The 20,902-nt window shown below is 45.1% G+C and overlaps 1 protein-coding gene across 2 annotated transcripts in view; it reads left to right on the plus strand.

The window, feature by feature from the left end:
* Nucleotides 1-20,902, plus strand: part of skap1 (src kinase associated phosphoprotein 1) — a 31,791-nt gene that overhangs the window by 5,676 nt on the left and 5,213 nt on the right. For both annotated transcript variants that reach the window (XM_068583645.1, XM_068583644.1), the window contains exons 5-11: nt 11,190-11,270; nt 11,371-11,454; nt 11,531-11,655; nt 12,279-12,342; nt 13,834-14,037; nt 16,975-17,028; nt 17,151-17,260. In XM_068583645.1, coding sequence (XP_068439746.1) covers nt 11,190-11,270; nt 11,371-11,454; nt 11,531-11,655; nt 12,279-12,342; nt 13,834-14,037; nt 16,975-17,028; nt 17,151-17,260 — 722 coding nt within the window. The remainder of the gene's footprint in view (nt 1-11,189; nt 11,271-11,370; nt 11,455-11,530; nt 11,656-12,278; nt 12,343-13,833; nt 14,038-16,974; nt 17,029-17,150; nt 17,261-20,902) is intronic.

A 20,902-nucleotide genomic window follows, 5' to 3' on the forward strand; every position in this document is an offset into this window, starting at 1 on the left:
ACGTAATGATTATTTTAATTGTTTTTTTTTGATTAATCAATTCAGCATTCAGTCATTAAAATGTCTGAATAGAGTGAGAAATGTCACAATTAGCTAAATCCCGTCGCTTGTGTCCCGACACAAACATTTGCAGCTTTTTTCTTGCATTTTAAGAATTGAGAACGAGGGAATGTTTGTTACCGTCACCAGAGAAATGACCTAAATGTTTAATGAATGATTTTAAATAGTCGCAGATTAATTCCTGGTCATTAATCAGTGGATAGCAGCGGCATTAAAGGCAGGTGCGTTGTGTTGTTGTAGCCTATTTAAAGAATGCAGGAATGTGACTCCTGTCAGTGATTACTCTGCCGACCCAATTTCCTGAAGCAATTACTTGCAATAGACGGCGGTAGGATAACCAATTTGAATTCATGCCTCTCTCCGGTGCATATTTCTCATTTGAATACGAGAAGGCCGACGCACAGTAACAACGTTATTACGCGGCGCCCCGGTAAATAGAATATTAAATCTACATTTTTGTCATTTTGGCCGCGGCTTTAAAAAGCCGTATGGGAAAAAAAAAAAAAAAGTGAAGTGCTTTCGAGGGTGCATGCCCGGGTCTCTTGGCTGGTGAGATGGACAGAAACACAACACACACACAAAAACAACCCGTTGCCAGCTGACGGATGGGCGCTCCATTAGAGGGTTAATCAGCAGCGTTTAAAGTGCCCGACTGGCCCCGTCGTCTGTGTTTAGAAGGCAAATTAAGTCACGGAGAAAGAGTTTTTCTGGAGGAAGAAATCACACAAAAAATGTTGGAACACGGCTGATTTAACTCGCTGGCATTCATCACATTTCACCCCCTTCATTTGCACCTGGACAGTGTTTTTTCGGGGTGCGACCTCGTCGCAGGTTTGTCGACCCCCGTGGTCACGCTGTCTGCCCACGCACTGAACTCTCGACCTCTCGCGCGACCGACCTGTCACCTGTGACCTTTGACCTGCGACCCGTCTGCGCTCCTCCGGGCCCAGAGCTGTGTGAGAAGTTTCTTTGGAGTTTCTCTACTGTATCCGGCCGTCAGAACATCACGCCCCCCAAAGCGGAGACGTGTTCCTCACGCTGCATTCATCTGCGTATGGATTTCATGACATTCGGATTGCGGCGGCTCGATTAGGGAGCGAGGAATATGTTAATGTCCTCCAGTCTTTCCCCTTTTCCTTTCGTCTCTCTCTCTCTCTGTGTTGTGCTCTTGTAGAAGCACACACACACACACACACACACACACACACAGACGCACACACACACATTACGAGGCAGGCGCGAGCTCTGTGCATCGCTGCGACTGCTCGCCACCAGGGTTCAAAAGTTCACACTATTCCCCGAGGGCTACTGTGCTGCTGCAGATGCTGATAGTCTTTTCTTCCTCTCTTTTCTCCCCGCTGCCTTTCTCTCCCTCTCTCTCTCTCTCTCCCCTCGCTGTTTACACTATTAATCTTGTACACTCTCCCTCGCACACACTCACTCACGCCGCCTGGCAAGAAGAGAGCGGCTTGAAGGGGGGATTTGGACGTATTTAACCGAAGGGCATCCATCACTCTCTTCTCCGGCTTCACCCCCACCACCGAGAGCCACACCGTGTCGTCGGTTCTTTTTTTTTTTTTTGCATCCTCTCGTTTTTTTTTTGTGTGTGTGTGTGTGTGTTTTTTTTGTTTTGTTTTAAGCCCCTATGATGCAGCTCTCCCCTCATTTGCTTTTGTTTTATTGTCGCGTTGCATATAATTACACCCCGCCCTCCCTCCGGTTGCCTCTGGTGCAGCAGCGGCACTGTGTTGAAACCCGGGGAAAAAAACAGGCGAAGTGAAATGTGCAGCGGTCCATCTGTAAAGAGGCACAGAGGCAGAATGCAAAGTGGGGAAGCTGGGGCAGGGTGGCTCCTAATCTCCCCCAGAGCTGTCAATGTCACAGACAAATAGCAAAACTATCAGATGCGGCGGGTTCACCCAGAGGTTAGCGTTCCCAGGTACCTCCTGCATTCACTCCCCTTCTCTTTCTCTCCCTCTCTCTCCTCTTGCCTTGCAAATGAGAATTTGATTTTGCCCTCCACTGGAATCCATTCCTGGAGATGAATGAAGTTTCGATGCCAAGCCCAGGTGGCCCCGCTGATTTCTTAGGGAAATAAATGGAGACGGGAGGGATGTGTTGGCCCCCGTGTACGCAGACGGTGACACGGGCGGCTTCCCGGAGGCCTCTGGGATCCCTCTGTTTAATTGTTGCTGTAATGCAGCACTCGGAGGTCATTAGCGTGCCCTTGTGGAGTTATTTGAGGATGTTGAGGATGCATCCCTCTTTACGCCGGGATCTCCGCTCGGCTGGAAGCAGTCAGCATCGTGTGTGTGTGTGTGTGTGCGTGTGTGGGAGAGTGTGTGCCAAGTGGGACAGCGCTGCCGAGGGCTTGTGTGTATGCTGTTGAAAGAATCCTTATCTACAATTTATATATATATGTATTTTGTATTGATTTCTAGTGGCTGCAAGTTAGCTTATCTCAAGGAAATGAACTCACAGGCCGGTTGATTGGTTAAAACTGTGAAAGTGTTCAGACTCTTCTGCAGCACGACAACTCTAATGTGTTGTGTGTGTATGAACAAAACAATTACCAGATCGTTCCCTTCGAAATGTGATAACAGTAAAAGGCGACTTTTGTTTTTTTTAATGCCGGGCTTAAGTAAACGTGGTTACATTATTGATTTTTGAATTTAGTAGGTCAGGCTATTTAACTAAATTAAATGTGTTTTTTTGCAAAGAGATGTGCAAACATTATTTAAAAAACTTGCATTTTATTGTTTGTGTCGTGTTATATTTTCAGATGAGTTCATTTGCATTTTAGTCATAAAATCCGGGTTAAATCACTTCTGCTGCAGTTACTGTCGTAGAGGATGTTCACTGCTTTCAGAGACTTTATTTTACTTTGCATCAGGTTTATTTATGGGTTTTAAATCAATAAAGTAAGTTTCTAAATTATAAAAAATGAATTATATTGGAATATCTTTCGTTTTTTCTAAATTACTTGTGTCTCAATTTCAACTGGTTAAACAAATGAATATAATATGTGTAAATATAAAGTGAGTCAATACTGTTAATATTTTATTTATTTAATTGCAGCCGTTGTATTTCTTGTTAAATAAAATGAAAACGTGCAAAAAACGAATTGCAAAATTTTCTAAATTGTTCCAAAAAGGCCGGATTAAATAATGAATAAGCCATTACTTATATTTGTTTATGAAGGGCTGAATGAGAATATATATATATACATATATATATATATATATATATATATATATATATATATATATATATATATATATATATATATATATATTTTATTTGCTATATATATATATATATATATATATATATATATATATACATTCAATACAATAAATTACAGCACAGAATTTAGATTTAATGGAAAATAAATCACCTCTATATGATTTATTAACAAGAACTGATGATTTTATTATGTTATTTAATGTAATTTATATGAATAATAACATTACAAAACACAACCTGGTCCTAAAATAAACAAAAACATTAATTAAATAATTAAAAAAAACATATATACACTCTTATTTTAAACAAAACCACTTCAGATTTAAACGTTTCTCTCTCTCCTCCTGGACGGAGTGATTTCTCTGAGCAACCTGTTGCCCGTTGGACTCAGCTGGTGATTTACGGCGACGGCGTCGCGTAATCGTTCATCGCCGCGATACGTAACGGCGCCGACTGTAACATCACGCCAATTATATCGCGAAAAGGTAAACGGGCGTGAGATATCGCTCGGAAAGCCCCCGTGCAATAACGCGGCTCCCACCGACATACTAACTTACCATTATTGCCGGAAATTATATTTAAAGCATTTTCGTGGAAATAGCAGAAGCGTCTTAAAGTTGCAATAACTGTACGTTCAGAGAGCGAGTGTGCCGATTTCCTCCGAGTGCTTCTCCCTCCGGGCTTCGTCGTTGATTGTGTTACATCCCGTTTTTTATCACAGATGCGCCGGCTCCCCCGTGGGCCCGAACTCCTCCGTTGTTGGTATTTATTTTCTTACCACTGTTCCTTTTTCTTTCCTTTTTTTTCCCGTGTGTGTGTGCGTCTCTTGTCAAGCCGAGCAGCTGAAACCCATCCCCAGCGATTAGAGGATCATTGTATCTGCAGTTAAGCATTTGAATAGTGGTAGTAAATCTGGAAAAAGGAAATTCAGGGTCGCTGTATACGCCGCTTATGGCCGCCCAGGGGGGAAGCCGGGTGTCACATAGTAAATTTAGCCCCTTAGTGTCTTCGCTGCTGGCCGGCCTTGTGTGTGTGTGTGTGCGTGTGTGTGTGTGTTTGAATGTGGGAATACGGCGCCTGCAGTGACTTGACATCTAATCCCGCAAAAGAAGAAGGCACAGAAATGTATTTATTTAATTCTTTCTTCCAAATTGCTTCGAGCGGAACGGACTATGCGTCGGACAATAAAAAGAGAGGAATCTCTTGCACGAGTTGCGACAGAACTTAAATTCCTCGACTCCTCAAATCTGCGATATCAAATATTCACCCGATACATTAAAGTTTTTTAAATCCTTCGCTCGCTCGCAAAGCTTTTATCTGGAGTCAGAGATCTTGTTGTTTAACCTGATTGACAAAAAATAAAACCCTTAATCACTGCTGCATAAATTTCCCGGCCCCATTAAACGTTATTAGACGAGGACGCGAGCGCCAGTGCGGCCCGCTGTAATGCACCGCGTGTTGTCTCTCGGTTCAAACGCATGCATTAGGAGGTTCTAAACACGGTTTATGAATCGATGACCGAGGTCCTAATCAAATCACGACGAGGAGAGAGAGCGAGCAGGAGGGCCGGCGCTCTGCCCTCGACCTCAGAGCCTCTCGGTCTCTCTGCCGCCGCCTCGCTGGAGGGTCGCCCGCCACAAAAAGGCCTCCGCCGCTCTTAATGAGGAAAAATGCATCAATTTAGCTCCGGCCTGCGCGCAGATTGAGCGCCGGGTGGGTGAAGGTGCACTGAGTGAGTCCTTTTTCCTAATCAAGGACAGTATCGGAGAGAGAGAGAGAGGGGATTGCGGTGTCTCTCGCTGCCGTCTGTAGAGTCAGCAGCATTCCTCCCTGCAGCCCCCTCAGGGCCGCGAGAGGGGGGGTTTCTCTCTGCCTTCTGTTTCACCTCATCAGCAGAGTTCACATGGGGGTCAGGTCCTGCCCCCTGATGCTGCATTCAATGCAATACCTCTCCGAGAAAGCCCCCTCCACCCTCCACCCTAAGCACCAGAGAGAGAAAACATACGATAACTCTCCGGTTTTGATTTCTACCTGCGTGGAGGAGAAAAGGGGTCACCTCGTCCTCACAAGCCCCCGAAAACACTGAGTTTGTATTGATCCCCGTAGAGTGTTTTTCTTCTTGGCTTATTTGGCAGTATTTTAGTGTTTTTCTCCACGAGAGACAGCAGACATTAAATAACATCAGTGTGATTTGAATTAGCTTGATTTAGCCAGAAGCTTCATGTCCATCCTGAGACCTCCAGCAGGATGATGTAACGCGTTAAGAGAAGCAAATAAACTCTTTTGCTTGTTTTTGTATTTTTTATTCTACACAAAATGATCATTGAAATCCTTTTCAAGTCATTTTTCAAAGCAAATACACAAAAAAACACCTGTTTGCTTGTTTTTGTATTATTTATTTTAATATAATTATATAAAAAGTGAATATCTTTGCATTTTGGACTCTAAAGACATAAATAAACAGGCATGACTACGTAGTGGATAAAGAAAATGATCACTGAAATCAATTTCAAGTCATTTTTCAAAGCAAATATACAAAAAAAACACAGTTTTTTGCTTGTTTTTTATTATTCATTCTACAGAAAATGATCATTTAAATCATTTTCAAGTCATTTTTCAAAGGAAATACACCAAAAAAAACACCTCTTTGCTTGTTTTTCTATTATTTATTCTAATACAATTATATAAAAAAAAGTATATATATATATATATATATATATATATATATATATATATATATATATATAGATATATATATATATATATATACATCTTTGCGTTTTGGACTTTTGGTCAGACAAAATAAACAATGCCAACACGGTGTAAAAGACCTACTGACATTTTTTCCCACTATGAAGCAACATTTTATAGACCGTCGTTGGTTTCCACCCCAAAGCAGAACATAAAGCCCTCAAAGCATACGTTGTGAAATATAACATAAACGATAAGTAGCCCAATAAAAGCTGTTACAGAACAGACGTATGCAGCACTCATGACATATAACCGATGAGACTAAACATTACTAATTCACAGTACAACCTTACAAGCACAAAGAAACACATAAACACAGCCTTCATGTGAGGACTAAAGGACACACGACGCATTCACTAAAAAATATAAACGCTCCAGACGCGCAGACTTCAGATGTACTGGAGAGCAGAGACATTGATGGGACGGAGCAAGATGGAGATATAAATCCTATTTCCATGTCATAAATACAGCAAGACATCTTCCACATGTGCCGTGTGTTATATTACATCATCAGCATACATCAGCTGATGATTTTTCCGTGATTAATATTAATTTTTAAAGCATGAAAAAGCGCCGCAGAATGGCAAATAAAAAACGTAAGAAAGCGCTTTTGTTCCAAGCTTTTTTCAATTCCAATGAAGCTCTTTATGTTCTCCCTCATCCCACCGCCTCTCTGCATGTGGCTGTGCTAAACGCTTCTAGATGGGGATGCGATCGTGGGCTCTGAACCCTCTGGAGAGGTGCACGTTCACCCTGCCGGTGCCGTCGCTCATCCCCGGTACAGACACACTACAAGGCCATCGCTCACGCTCCGTCCTCTCCTGCCGACTTCCCATCAACATCTCCAGTGCATCTTTCTGTGTTTTTTCCACAACATCTTTGTTGCATTACGACCGCCGTTAGATCTAATGCAGCGTATTAGTCCTCCCACCCGACCATTTCCCCTTCACTTTGATTCAGTCTCCATCCAGCCTTTGATTGACTTTCAGCCTAAGTAAAGTGGATTTTAATGAGAGAATACATTAACTCCCTCTGGTCATGCTCACATAAATCAGCCTTTTCTTGCGGGATCAACTGCTGAGCTCATAACACCATGCTGAGAGAGTGTGAATAACCAAATGAGAGATTGAGGCGCTGGCAAACCGCTGGCAGCTCAGATGCATTGTTGTGTATCCCTCCCCTTCCTCCTCCTCCTCCTCCTCTTCGAGTTTAAAACAAGTTCAGAGAGGCAACAGAACAAGATCACCCATCAGCACCCAGGTCAGCTCGCTTATGTAAATCCTCCTTTTTTTGTCAGGATCAATTAAACTCAAATCTCCGGTCAATTTCTATCGATTATTTCCTTTGGAAACGAGGCGACTCGCATCTTTTCTTTCTCTCTCGCCGATGACCACCGAGAGCGTTTAGCGACTCCTCACCTTGATTTGCAAAAAGAGCACGAGGACGCTCCCCTTGACGCTCGCATCCGCCTCGCTTCTCTTTTGTTTTGGTAATTGCACTCAGCCAAATAGGTTTGGCGCTGAAAATATCAATAAATTGCCATCAAATTAATGTCAATAGCAAAGCTGTGGATGGGGCTAATTAAAAACGCAAAAGGGGATGAAAATGAAGTCGCGGCATTGCCCTGAATAATTGATAACGCAATTTATGATTTTTTATGAAAGAGTGCCGTCTGTCTGCGATCTTTTGATGAGGCCTTAATTAGATGCATTAATGCGTGTCTCTCTCCGCGCCTGTAGTCAAACTCAAGAACTCAAACACCATCATGGTTGTCGGGGTGTTTTTTAACGCCCTTTAATTACACGTTTTCAAATAACATTACCTCTTGAATTTCCACTTAAAGCTGCACCGGGTCCCAGAGAGGTGTTGGAGTGTGATTTTCATTAAAAAGGAGGACCAATCAGGAGCCGGCTCTCGTTCGGGGTGGGAGGGGCTTTCAGCGGCGAAGCTTTCGGCTTTTACTGCGACCTCGTGGAAGAATCCAGAACTATCGTGTCCCACGGCTTCTTCTTCTTCTTCTTTATGAAAGTCGTACCTGCGTTCGAGATCCGGCGAAGCGAGGTCAGGTCAAAAAAAAGTGTTAAAACACGCGTGAATGTGCGAATGTTTATTGACTCAAGCGGATCAGAGTGATCCCCCACAGTGTTGACTTTGCACCTCCTCGTCTATTAGCCGGACTCGACCTTTTTTTTTTTTTTTTGGAGATAAATGAAGAGAGAGGGAAGCAGACGGATGAGGGGATTAGAAACGGGCTGCGATGGGGAAGTGGGGAGGGGAAAAAAAATGGACGGACTGCCGGCGGATAGATGAGGTGGTGGAGGGTGGAGGTGGTGGTGGTGGTGGTGGTGTAATGACCGCTGTTTGTTATGATGTACTGAATCAGGTCCTCTTTGACAAAACAGTCCTTAGCACCTCCTGTATTTATAGTGTCAGCGGTCAGTCCATCCACAAAGGCGAGGCCCGGCGGTGATGTGTGAGCGTGTTAGCGCCCGCGAGGTGTCTGGGGCTCTGCTCTGGAACGACCCGCTCATCCGTCAGGCCCGAGAGGTGCTGGAAGAAGTGGTGTTGGAGGGAGGAGGTGGGGGGGGGGGTTATGGGATACAGGCTGGATTGTTGTGAACTTAAGAGCCAAGTTATTCAGACATAACTTCAACTGTGTTTTCACGTTGCGGGTTCTCATGAATGATAAAGAGGTTCCTGTTTGTCTAATGTTGAAGGGAAAGGGGGGGGGGGGGGCTCTTTGTTTAGACCAGAGGACCCAGATGTGGGATGACATGTTTGTTTTTTCCCAGCAGTTAAACGGGTTTCTTTCTGAGAGGGATGGACTCGGGGTATCTCGGGCCTGAATGGGGAGGTGTGGGGGTGTCGCACTGCCTGGTGTAAATGGTCTTTAAATTGTTCCCCGTGTTTCAGACTCAAAAAAGATGGTTCCTGCTCTCTCCGCCTTTTGCTTTTGTCATCCCCGCTTTGCGAGGCTTAATGCCTGTTGAGTAATGCATTCGGGGCGGGGGGGAGGGGGTGGGGGGGAGCGTGAGCTTTGCTTCTTGACACATGGAAAGAGCCAGGTACCCTACGTTGAAACGCAGGGCGGAAGACGGCCCTCGAGGCCGACCCGGGGTCAGCGCCGCTAGATCAACTCTAATGGCAAATGGCTCCAAAACTGGTCAAACAAACTGACGTCTTGAAGGAACTTTGAAACTAACTTGAACACGGAGCAGCTGGTTAAAAGCTCTCCTTCGACTCTGCTTTGAAGCCTCGAGTTCGCCATCTTTGCTTTTTTGCAACAGAAGGGAACAGGAAGTGACCATATTTGGACCGCGGATGAGTGGCATCAACGTCTCTGGTAGAGCTGTCAATCACAAGGTAGCCCCGCCCCCAACTTTAAATGGACCATAATTTACTAAATGAACATCACGCTGTATAGAAGACTTGAAACTAGAGATTGAGACATAAACTCATGTTTACAATGTTTACTGAGGGAATACATCAAGAGAGAAGTAGAGTAATTTATATAGACTTCTATACAACCAGAGGAGTCGCCCCCTGGTGGTCAGAGGAAAGAATGCAGCTTTAACACATGAAGCATAGACTTCTATACAACCAGAGGAGTCGCCCCCTGGTGGTCAGGAGAGAGAATTCAGCTTTAACACATGAAGCATAGACTTCTATACAACCAGAGGAGTCGCCCCCTGGTGGTCAGGAGAGAGAATGCAGCTTTAACACATGAAGCATAGACTTCTATACAACCAGAGGAGTCGCCCCCTGGTGGTCAGGAGAGAGAATGCAGCTTTAACACATGAAGCATAGACTTCTATACAACCAAGACGCTTCAGCTTCACTTGTCTGTGTGAAACAAAAGACATTTTGTGGGAATTTATTGTATTAACATCACATACATTATTGCCAAAAAAACAATCCAGCGTGGACTTCCTCTTCCAAACTTCTTCTCTAAATACTTCTCAAACTGCGTCGTCAACTGCTCTAATTAACCAAAGCCTCTTAAGCCGAGCCCTATCATGTTTAAAATTTGACTTTGCAAATTGAAGAGAGATTTCCGCAGGAAGGTTGCGCCCATTAAAAGTGCAATGTGAGCAGATGAATGGACTGCAGTGCTCAGCAGCACTGTACATGTATTGATCCCGGCTTCCCAAAGCCGAGCGGGGATGTATTTAATCCACCGGGCTGCAGACTTTATATGCACGGTGTGTGTTTGTGTGTGGTAATGAGGAGCCTTTTAAGTGCAGCTTATTAGGAGTTAGTGCTGAAACGATCAGGCGGCGAATTGATTGGTTGATTGACATGAACTATTTCAATTATTTTAACCCATTAAGCAAGAAATATGGCAAACTTTCTCTGCTTCCAGCTTCTCACATGTGAGGATTTGCTGCTTATAACATAAGATATTTCTTTATTAGCCCCCACAGTGGGAAAATGTACAGGATTACAGCAGCAAAGGGCGTCGACTGCACACAAAAAACAAGTTATCTAAATAATAAAGAGTTTAAAGAATCCACAATAACTGAATAATATATATATATATATATATATATATATATATATATATATATATATATATATATATATATATATATATATATATATACACAGACAGAATAACTAACTATTGCACAGTGTATTTATATTGCACAGGTGTGTGTTTAAAGAGCTCAGCTGGTTGTGCAGCTTGACACCAATTTTAAGTCCCAGCATGCCCCATTCAGACAATCTTTTGGCATAAAATACGTAATTCTTCCATTTTTGAACCGAACAACACCGTTTTTTTGACTGAAGCTCCTTCCTAACAGACCAAGTCTTTGTTTTATTGTGATGTTTGTTGCAGATTCTGATTCTTTAGGTCCTAATCTTTCCATAAAGGTGTCTTATTGACGCTCCAGCAGGCATTTTTGGAGAATCTGGCTCATATCATGCTGGATGTTCATAGTTACCATCACAATATCTTTTAAAAGTGATTTTTTTGCAGATTTACATTTGTTTCCCAAGACTTTGCTGAACAAATACATACAATAAACACAAGTATTGGAATTAATTTGGGGTTCTTACGACGACTCAAACACAGGGAAAAGGAGGTAACATTGGCTCCACAGTTTCCAACGAGCTGCTTCTGTTCACAGACTTCGGTGACATCCCGTCGGTGGCGGCGCAGGACCTCAACCACATCTTGAAGCAAGGCCACCTGGAGAAGAAACGAAGAGGTGCAGCGGCGCACGGAGACCTACACCCTGCGTCCAGTGGTTGTGTAATTTGGTAAAAAGACATGTTTGAACAATTCCCGCGTGTGGTTCTGTTCTGCAGATCACAGCTTCTTCGGCTCGGAGTGGCAGAAGAGATGGTGTGTTCTGAACAACGCCATTTTCTACTACTTTGGGAGTGAAAAAGGTTTGTTTGAAATGCAGACAAACAATCACTGCAGGTGCATGAATTGAATCAGATAACGTCCGACCGCTCCCTACAGATAAGGAGCAGAAGGGTTCCTTCTACATCAGCGACTACAACGTGCAGCTGGTGGCCAACCTGAGAAAAGACTCCAAGAAAAACTCCTGCTTTGAGCTCTCCTGCCCCGGACGCAGACATTTCCAGGTAGAAAGAAGGAGGAGAGCAAAGAATATTAATTGTATTATTATTTGTCAATGTTCATAAAATAACTACACGTGTAGAAAAAAATCAATCAATGGATAAACACATGAATTCACCTGTTATTTTACCTATTTTGACAGTTGATTAATTGCTTGTCATTTGTTTCAGGCCATTAAAATGTGGATATTGTTATGTGTTATTGTTTTTTTATGTTTTCTATGAGAGTAAATTAAATATTTTTGGACTAAAAATGAAGTTGGGCTGTAAGCAATTCTGATAAAGGCGTTTAATTTGTCTATAAAATGTCATAAAATAAACACGTAATTGATGAATTAAGAAGTCATCACCAGATTAAACAATAATTTAAATAATTATATGCATATTGCTTATTTGACAATCAAATATACATCCAGTATCAGTCTGAATTAATCTAAATCCATTTGTAAAACATGTCTACACGGCCCATTAGTCATCCTGTCTGATTATAAAACAGTTATGTCCTGATTGAATATTTCATCCAGAGGGAACCAGGAGGAGAGTTGCTGACCTGAAGCTTTTATCTCCACATAAATGCACGTTTGGATGTGATGATAATTGCGCGATTATTGCCGCTTGTTTCCCATCAGTTCACCGCCAGCAGTCCTCAAGAGGCCCGAGAATGGGTGGACCAAATCAACTTTGTACTTAAAGGTGAGCCGGCGTCTCTTTTGTGATTTCCTCCGGCGCTCCTCTGGGAGAGCGTCCTCTGCTGGAGTTTTGTGTTTCTTTTCCTTTTTGAATCAAGAGTTTAAGGTCAGAGCTCGTCACGTGACGAAGTGATATTGGTGTTGTGTAGAAGACAATAAAAAATGACTTTTTAAAAGCCACACAGGTCAATTTTTAAAAATACAGTTTAGAGCACTTCAGACCTTCTTTTCTTTCCACATTTCCCACCAGAAGTTTGTGTTCTCGCGGGGCAGAAAGGTCAGAAATGAAAGGCAGCTCTTCATCATCTGTGACTCAGATAAAAAAACACCCGATCCATCACACGCAGAGCCCTGAATCTCCTCATTCGACATGTCACGTGCGCCATCCTGTAGCTCTCCTCCTCCTTCTCCTCTTCCTCCTCCTCCTCCTCCTCCTCCTCCTCCTCCCCTAACCCTCCTCCCCTAACCCTCCTCCCGAATTCCAACTTACAGGAAATTGATTGCTAGATGTTCTGGTTATCCTCCAGCGACATTGATTTCTGCTCCGCCGCTGCTGGAAGGGCGGAGCACCTGATACCCTGCGTTGCAAGAGGGCCGGTCGCCCGCAATGAGACGGCTCCTCCATCTGCGCTGCCTCGGCTCCTCGAAAACGAGCCACTGATTTGCGGGAAGTAACAGACACTCTGCAGTTTTGTCTTACTTCCTCCCAGACGAGCTTTTTCACTACAAAAGCTGCAGCCCCCTTGATCCCAAAACATGTAGAGACGATTATTATTTTACCCTCTTCACCTCACGATTCAACCCGAGACGAGAGGCTTTTTTAACTCGCACTTGTCATCTTGTGGTCGCTCCTGCAAGAAACTATGTGAGAATATTGTTTCTTGGCATTTTGCCTTTTATTTAATGCTGTTAGTAGAGATGCAGAGAGAGAGATGACATAGAGAAGAGAGGCGATTAATCACTCGGACCGTGTGCAACCCAATATTCTGATTTTAAAGATAAAGAGGAAAGATGGTTTAAAGGTTTAATATGTAACCTTTCTGCATTAAAATGGTTAAAAGCGACTAGATATGTGTAACCCAGAGAAATGTGTTATTCTAATCAAGGTAATGATCCGTTTCCTTTGGCCTCCTCTTAGCTGTCATATCCTCTTTATATCTATGAGATGCACCTTTTTCTAGATCTTTCTCCATCAGATCTCTTGATCTTGAGTCATCAGCGGGATTTGTGAAGCGAAAATGACGAACAGTTGCTCGTTCGGACTTCTCAAATGCAGAAATTTGCAGATTTGTGCGCGTTTTATCCAGTATAATTGTAGTCTTTTCCATTATTTTAGACTTTGCAATGAATTGCTTCATCAAAAATAAAAGATAAACACATTAATAGATAATAATAATAATCCATAATTCGAGCCTCCCTGCTGGTCATTGTCATTCCAGCGTTTCTCTTACCCTTCCATGTTTGTGTGCGTCCCTCTCTTTTCCCCCCTCCATAGACCTCCGCTCCGACTCCATCCCTTGCGACGATGACGAGCAGCAGGAGGAGGAGGAGGAAGAGGAGACCTACGATGACATCGAGGGGTCGACCGGCCCGGCCTCGTCGCGGCCCGCCGCCGCCGCCCGGGCCTTCCAGAGCGGCAGGCTGGGAGAGACCGGGGCGCTCGACGAGGAGGGCGAGGATATCTACGAGGTGCTGCCAGGTATATAAATGAGCACGCACACACACACTTACACACACAGATGAATAGACAAAGAGGGGGGGGGGGGTGCACACACACATACACACACACACACACACAAACTCTCATGATACTCAGTCAGACAAATAAACACACACTCGAGCCCTGAGGGATTTCTGCAACAAGAAATATTTGTGATGATCTCCCCGGGCTGCTGGATCCGCGTTGCCAGGTACCTCCTCGCCGCCGCCGCACCCAGACTGATCGCTCATTTTAAATCAAGCAACACTAATAAGCTTGTCAGCAGAGGAGGTGCAGGCGGCAGGAAGAGGAAAGCCTCTCCTCCTCCTCCTCCTCCTCCTCCTCCGACTGGAAACCAGCTTCCTCTGGTCTCACTGAGAGCCATCTGCTGAGAAACGGTTATGTTGTTGAAATCAGCGAGCGCCGGTCGCTCCGAATGCTCCGTCATGCAACGTCCAATTAGCTAATGTTGCCAGGCAACAAATTGCCCCACAATTCAATCCGCTAAGCAGAGATTTTGGGGGCTAAAATTGCCCGGCAACAGCAATTTAGTTGAAAGGAAGCAAACCAAAAAAAAAATCTCGCGGGGCTTAAAATACTTCTGGAGCTCTTAATGTCACATCTTAAATAGAAATTAGAGTTTGATGGAGAATGTTGCGAGGCAGAGTGTGTGAGTTTATATCGAGGGGGGGAGGTTGTGTGTGTGTGTGTGTGTGTGTGTGTGTGTGTGTGTGTGTGTGTGTGGGCAGCCCCATGTGTCAGGGTGGCTACCAGATCCATAGAAGGACAAAAGGGGTGATCTGATCTTCTCAGGGCCGTCGTCCATCACTGTTTCTATTAAATAAGATACATCAAGATTGTGTTTCACTCACTGAGTACATTACCTTTGCCAAAATCACTGGTGAGAGGGGAATCCGTCTTCAGGCTGTCACGCCGGCGTTCAAAGCCATCTGGGAAGAGGTACAGACTCTGACCACAGATGGCATATCGAATGACGGGCTCTTTCGTTCACTTTCTCACCCCTTCACTTATCAATCACCCTGAACCGTCCTCTCTGCTCGCGACGCGGCGAGTCCACACGGTTGAATCATTAGATTTTATGTGTGTTGTGGGACAAAGGAGTTGTTTGTGTTTGGAGAATCTTCCTTTTTTAACAAATAGAAATGTTCCTGGATTGTAGAAAGTCTGTCAGTTTGTTAGACTTTACTTCTATGAAACGTTGCAAGAGGAGTTGTTTAACTTTTCTTTGGTTTTCCTGAAGTTGTTAAAGGGCTGTTTCGCATATTTTTCAACCAGCTTTGTATCGTTTGAATGTTTCTTCCCCCGAAGCCAAAAAAACGTCGCTAATTTTCACATAAAAATCAAACAAAGTTCCCCCCCTGTCTGCAAAATATCAACAATTTTGAAAAATGTGCACGTCGGATACATTTTTAAATGTGCAGGAAGACAAACTACAGAAGAAGAAATGTGGCGTCGCAGTGAAGCATCTTTTTGATGAGCTGCAAAAACTCCAGAATGCAGAGCGACGTCGGTATCGGCTCTGAAGCTCATGACTGATTTTATTGACTGGAAAATTAAATCACCGTGATAGAGGAACCGGCGGCCCGTCGGCTGAGGGACGCTGCTGCGTGCAGCGGTTAAGGAGCGCTGCACAAATGTTCAGACCCTTTGCAAGCTGAATTAAAATCACCTTTTTTTTCTGCTGTCGGAAAACAATGAAGAACATTTAAATATTTTATGAGGCGAGCCACAGCGTCGAGATTTCAAATGATATCTTTTGCATTTCTATCTTTGTTTTATGCATGAAATGTGCAACAACCTGGAGGTGTGTGTGTGTGTGTGTGTGTGTGTGTGTGTGTCTATGTTGAAGAAAAGCAAGAGAAAAACATCACTTTACACCTTTACACATTAAAAACGTCCTGCATCAAAACTGTACGCATAATCACTAATATGCATGTAGATAATACACAGTGTGTGTGTGTCTATGTGCGTCTATGTGCGTCTGTGTGTGTGTGTGTGTGTGTGTGTGTGTGTGTGTGGATGAAAAGCATCACTCTAACCTTTACACGTCCTCCATCCTTTACACATTAAAAACTTCCTCCATAAAAACTGTACACATAATCACGAATATGCATGTGGATACACAGTGTGTGTGTGTGTGTGTGTGTGTGTGTGTGTGTGTGTGTGTAAAGCAAGAGAAAAACATCACTCTGACCTTTCCACAATAAAAACGTCCTGCATCAAAACTGTACACATAATCACAAATATGCATGTAGATAACACACAGTATGCTTGTGTTCATGCGCGTGTGTGTCTCTCCGTGTCTGTGTGTGTGTGTGTGTCTGTGTGTGTGTGTGTGTCGTCCGTCCCGGGCTTCCTGGAAGCAGAGGCGCAGGTTGTGCTGGGAGGTGGATAGTGTTGCTGGTTGTGGCGCGGCTGTCAGCCCGCCGCTGTGAGGATGGATGTGCGTATCACCGTGTCACCTCTCAGACCACCGGAGGGCCACGCCCCGCCGTCGATGACACGTCCGCCTCCTCTCCCGCCTCCTCCGACGCTCGCCCTCTTTCTATTCTTTAATTTTTCCTCCCCGCGTCTCTGATGAATGTGAACACATTCACTCTCACTGAGGAGTTCAGTCTGGTTAAAGAAAAGCAGACATCTTTAGTCTCGTGGAGACGCATTAGGCCCTGGCTGATGATCCGTTTTATTTATGGCTTCTATGTTTTGTTTTTATCGTGGTGCTTCTTTTTTCTTTACCCCACATTAGTCCTTAATGTGTGAAACCCCCAAAAAGAACCCTCTTCTTGAGCAGCAGGTTGCGTTTCCTCGTCATTATTTAGATTATCCAGTTAGCTAATGAAATTAAAACGTTTGCAGCTTAATATCTTTTTGAAACGAACCTCATCTCGTTGTGTTTGCTGTTTCCATCTCTTTTAGAGGAGGACTTTCCAGACCCGACGGATGAGAGCGGTGAAAAGAACAACAGACCAGGTCACAACCTCATTACGGTTCACTCCCGATAACGAGGAGAAGCTCCAGCTTAATAGTTCTCAGAGGGAAAACAACATCGTCTGGCCGTTTTACTTTAAATCCTCTCTGCATTTCCCCCTCAGCTTCGTCATCAGATTACGCCAACTTCTACCAGGGTTTGTGGGATTGCCAAGCCGACGAGCCGGACGAGCTGGCCTTCCTGCGGGGCGATCTCATCTACATCATTAGCAAGGTCAGCGAGAAAAACAACACAAATAAAACACACAAGGTCACTTAAACTTCTCCCACCCTTTTCCTCCCAGTCCGTCATAAACACAAACACAACAATCACACTTTGTGAACGAGCCGCACGTGATGCAGATGTGTAATTGTTTAAAAGGGGGGTTGAGCAACATCAACGCAAGTAATCACTTTGCCCCTCGTTTACTTCTCCCAACCCGCTGACATCCCCGACGTCTAAACCCTCTTCTCTCGGCGAGGCGCTCGCGTCAAAGCGGCGCCGCCGTCTCCTCCCGGGCCGCTCGGGCGAAGTGCCATTCGGGGCCGCTGCGTAATGGCGCTGTTGTTCATTACGCCGCCTCCGTCGCGGGGGTTAATTGAGTCGGCAGCCACGCGAAGCGCCTTTTTGTTTGACACAAACTGCAGGTGAAGCCAATCCTGCAATCCTGCAATCCTTCCCCTCTCTCTCTTTCTCTCTCTCTCTCTTTCTCTCTCTCGCTATCTGTTTCCTCGTGTTTTATGGCCGTCTTGCAGTTACATGCAGAGCGTCTCCCAGTGAAAAGCCACCCTACTGGAAATCAATGGCTTGTAATTTGGGCACTTTTGCTCCGCTGCGCGCGGGGGAACTTGTTTCCACCGACTTGTTTCTATTGGTCGGTTCGAGATTGAATCATCATGTTCTGTGTTTAGGCGAAAGTATCTGAAGAGTGGAGGGAGGACGAGTTCACAGTGAATTCAGCTTCTTCTTTTCGCAATTATGCCGCAGAGATTGAGAAATGATGCATCCAACCTCCTGATTTCCTGCAGCTGCAGCCACTGAAATGCATTTTTTTTTAAGTTACTTTCATGGTCTCATTAAAGAAGTTCAGGGTAGATAAGCAAACGGCGTCGCTTCCCGTTGAAGGATGCGCCGCTCTCCTGCTGGTAAGAGCAGAGATGGCACAGGTGAAATATGCTCTTCGCACAAGATGGACTTTTAATTGAGGCTCTCTTGGCAGCGGCCAGATTAATGAGATGCCAGCCCTCTCGCTCTCTCTGTGTGTGTGTGTGTGTGTGTGTGTGTGTGTGTGCGAGGATGACAAAGGCGGCGGCGTTCTCGGCAGAAACAAAGGGAAGCTGCCGATCCGCCGTCTCACCTTCCACCGTACGCATCAGATTATCTCTGAAGACCTCAAAGGAAAGCAAACTAAGTTTGGAGACTTCGGGTCGTGGTCGTATCTCACGATCCCAACGACGCAGATCGCTCTCGTTTTGTCAAGTCATAACACAGTGACAGACTTTACGAGCGAGCTCTTTTTCCCCCCCTTTAATGGATTTAAAGCTAAGGGGGTCTGGCTGTAAATTATTCAGAGTCGATCTCCGGACGACTGTTCTCCGTCTCCGTGCGACGCCGCGTCCTCACAGCCTCACACACCCCACCACACCCGCCTCCATGAGCGGCATTATCTGAATTAAAGCTTGTAATCGGCTATTTGTTTTAACGAGCCCTTGGGGAAGGGCTTCCCCTGCGTCTCCCGTGTGCACACTCACGCCTCCAATGCCCACGTTCGCTTCTTCTTCTTCTGTTTTTTTTAACGGGTGGGGATTCCTGAGAGCCCTGACCTCCACGAGTGAAATACGGGGCCCTTGGCTGGAACTCAAGTCTGTCGCTTAACTGAGATGTGAGGGGGGGGGACCTATAGACACATGAAATGGCCGTAATAAAACCAGGGCCCATAAATTCTCTCGCAGGGTGGGGAAGGCCTGCTTGTCTGTGCTGTTATGTCAACACTGGCCATAATTACAAGGTAATAAGGACACGCTCTAAGTGCTAAATCAATGGCGCTAACAAACTGTTATTTTTTTAAAGCCGGGATGTGATTGACTGCTGAAGTGCAGAATGGGATCGCCACAGGCGCGGTGTCATATGGCTGTGAACTGAGGAGAACATGCCGATTGTATAAAAAGCCCTCGTCCGTCATTATTGATCCCTCGCTTACTGTAAAGTGGGGGCATTTTTACTGTATTTGTATTTTTTTTTCCCCCTCCCTCGTGTGTCGTATACATCTGTGTGTCCCTCACAGAGTAAATCAATTAGGAACCTCACAACTCATACGGATCCCATCAATGAGGAGGATTAATCTGGCCTCCGACCGCCGGGTCGCAGCCGCGCCAAACTCGCTCCGACGCGCGCGGCGGGATCCATCTTGTGAGTTCGGCTTCATTTTCCGAGAGCTTTGCATTTTTCTGATGCGCATCACATCGACACGTTGACACTTGACAAACACAGGGGGGGGCGGGCGAGCTCGGTCTTCGCTCTCGCAGATTCATCCCGTTCCTTTTCTTTTTTATTCTTTATTAAACTCCTGTTTAAATCGTTGAGATGTTGCGCTCACTTTTCAGGATTTACAATCCTGTCGAAAGACGTTTTCACTCCTCTCTCCACGACGCGTGTCAGTGTGTACTTTACGCTGAAACCGTAAGGGTGTCTTTGCGTTCTTATACCCTTTTTTTTTTAAATTTATGTGTCCAGAATCAAAAGACACGGGCTCCACAGGTCAGCTGTCACATTCCTGTATTCCCACGGGCGCTCATGGGGAACGGCAGGGGATGGAGTGGGAAGAGATTTATGGCGCAAACCCATCCAGGGTCCTTAAAACTCTGGCAAGCGCTGCTGCCACCTCTTCCTCTTTCTCCCCCTCCTCCTCCTCCTCCGATAGAGAGAGAGAGAGAGAGAGAGAAAGAGAGAGAGAGGGGGGGGAGTCGAGCCAGCCAATCCCGTGCGTCCTTCGTCACATTTGGCTTAAGTGTTCAGCCGCCTGAGAGCGTGGACACCGCTGCCACCTGGTGGCGGTTTTATGTTTCGTCTTTTTCTTTTTTTTTTACACCACGACAACTTCTACAAACACCTAGCTGCTGATTTACAGGCTTTTATGGATTCGCTCGTGGCGATATACGGCCTCTTTATAAGCACAAGTTATGATGTTAAAAGATCGAAATAAATCTTTATTTCGTGCTTTTAAATGGCCGCTTTTTGTGTCCGGGGAGGGGGGGGGGCGCCACGGGCCTCTCGAGGGTCGTAACCGTCTTTCTCTGTTTTAACAAGACGATTTTTTGCGTGTGTGTGTGTGTGTGTGTGTGTGTGTGTGTGTGTGTGTAGAGGGGGGGGGGGGGTCAGGTCAAACCGACTGAATGCAGCCGAAGAAAAGAAAAAAAGTGGACAAACAATCAGATGGGAAAAGTCAGGCGAGAGAGACAAAGAGGGTGGATCCTTTTATTCTTTTGTGTGAACCCCCCCCTCACACACACACACACACACACACACACTCCTTTCTCCTTTTCTCTGTCACGCACACACCCATTTAAAGACCCCTGGCTGCTATTGTGGCCATAGACACCGAGTCGCTTTAGACAGGCAAGACATCCTATTTACCACCCGACGCAGCGGGGGGTGAGTCTGGGGTTTTTCGGGGTCATGCAGGAGGCGAGCGGTCAGCTCCCGGTCAACTACAGTAGGTCATTATTCAGCCCGAGCCAATAGCGCAGAACCAGCGTCCGAAGCAAACCCCCAACCCCCCGATCCATTCTGCCTAATTATTATAAACGAGGGGCGGCGTAAACAGCCATCATTACAGACACTCAGTGGCATACACAAATCCACTTTAAATTGCTATTA

Source organism: Clinocottus analis, unplaced genomic scaffold, assembly GCF_023055335.1.
Source record: "Clinocottus analis isolate CAN_PGR_092001 unplaced genomic scaffold, fCliAna1.0.p SCAF_19, whole genome shotgun sequence".
Taxonomy (NCBI): Eukaryota; Metazoa; Chordata; class Actinopteri; order Perciformes; family Cottidae; genus Clinocottus; species Clinocottus analis.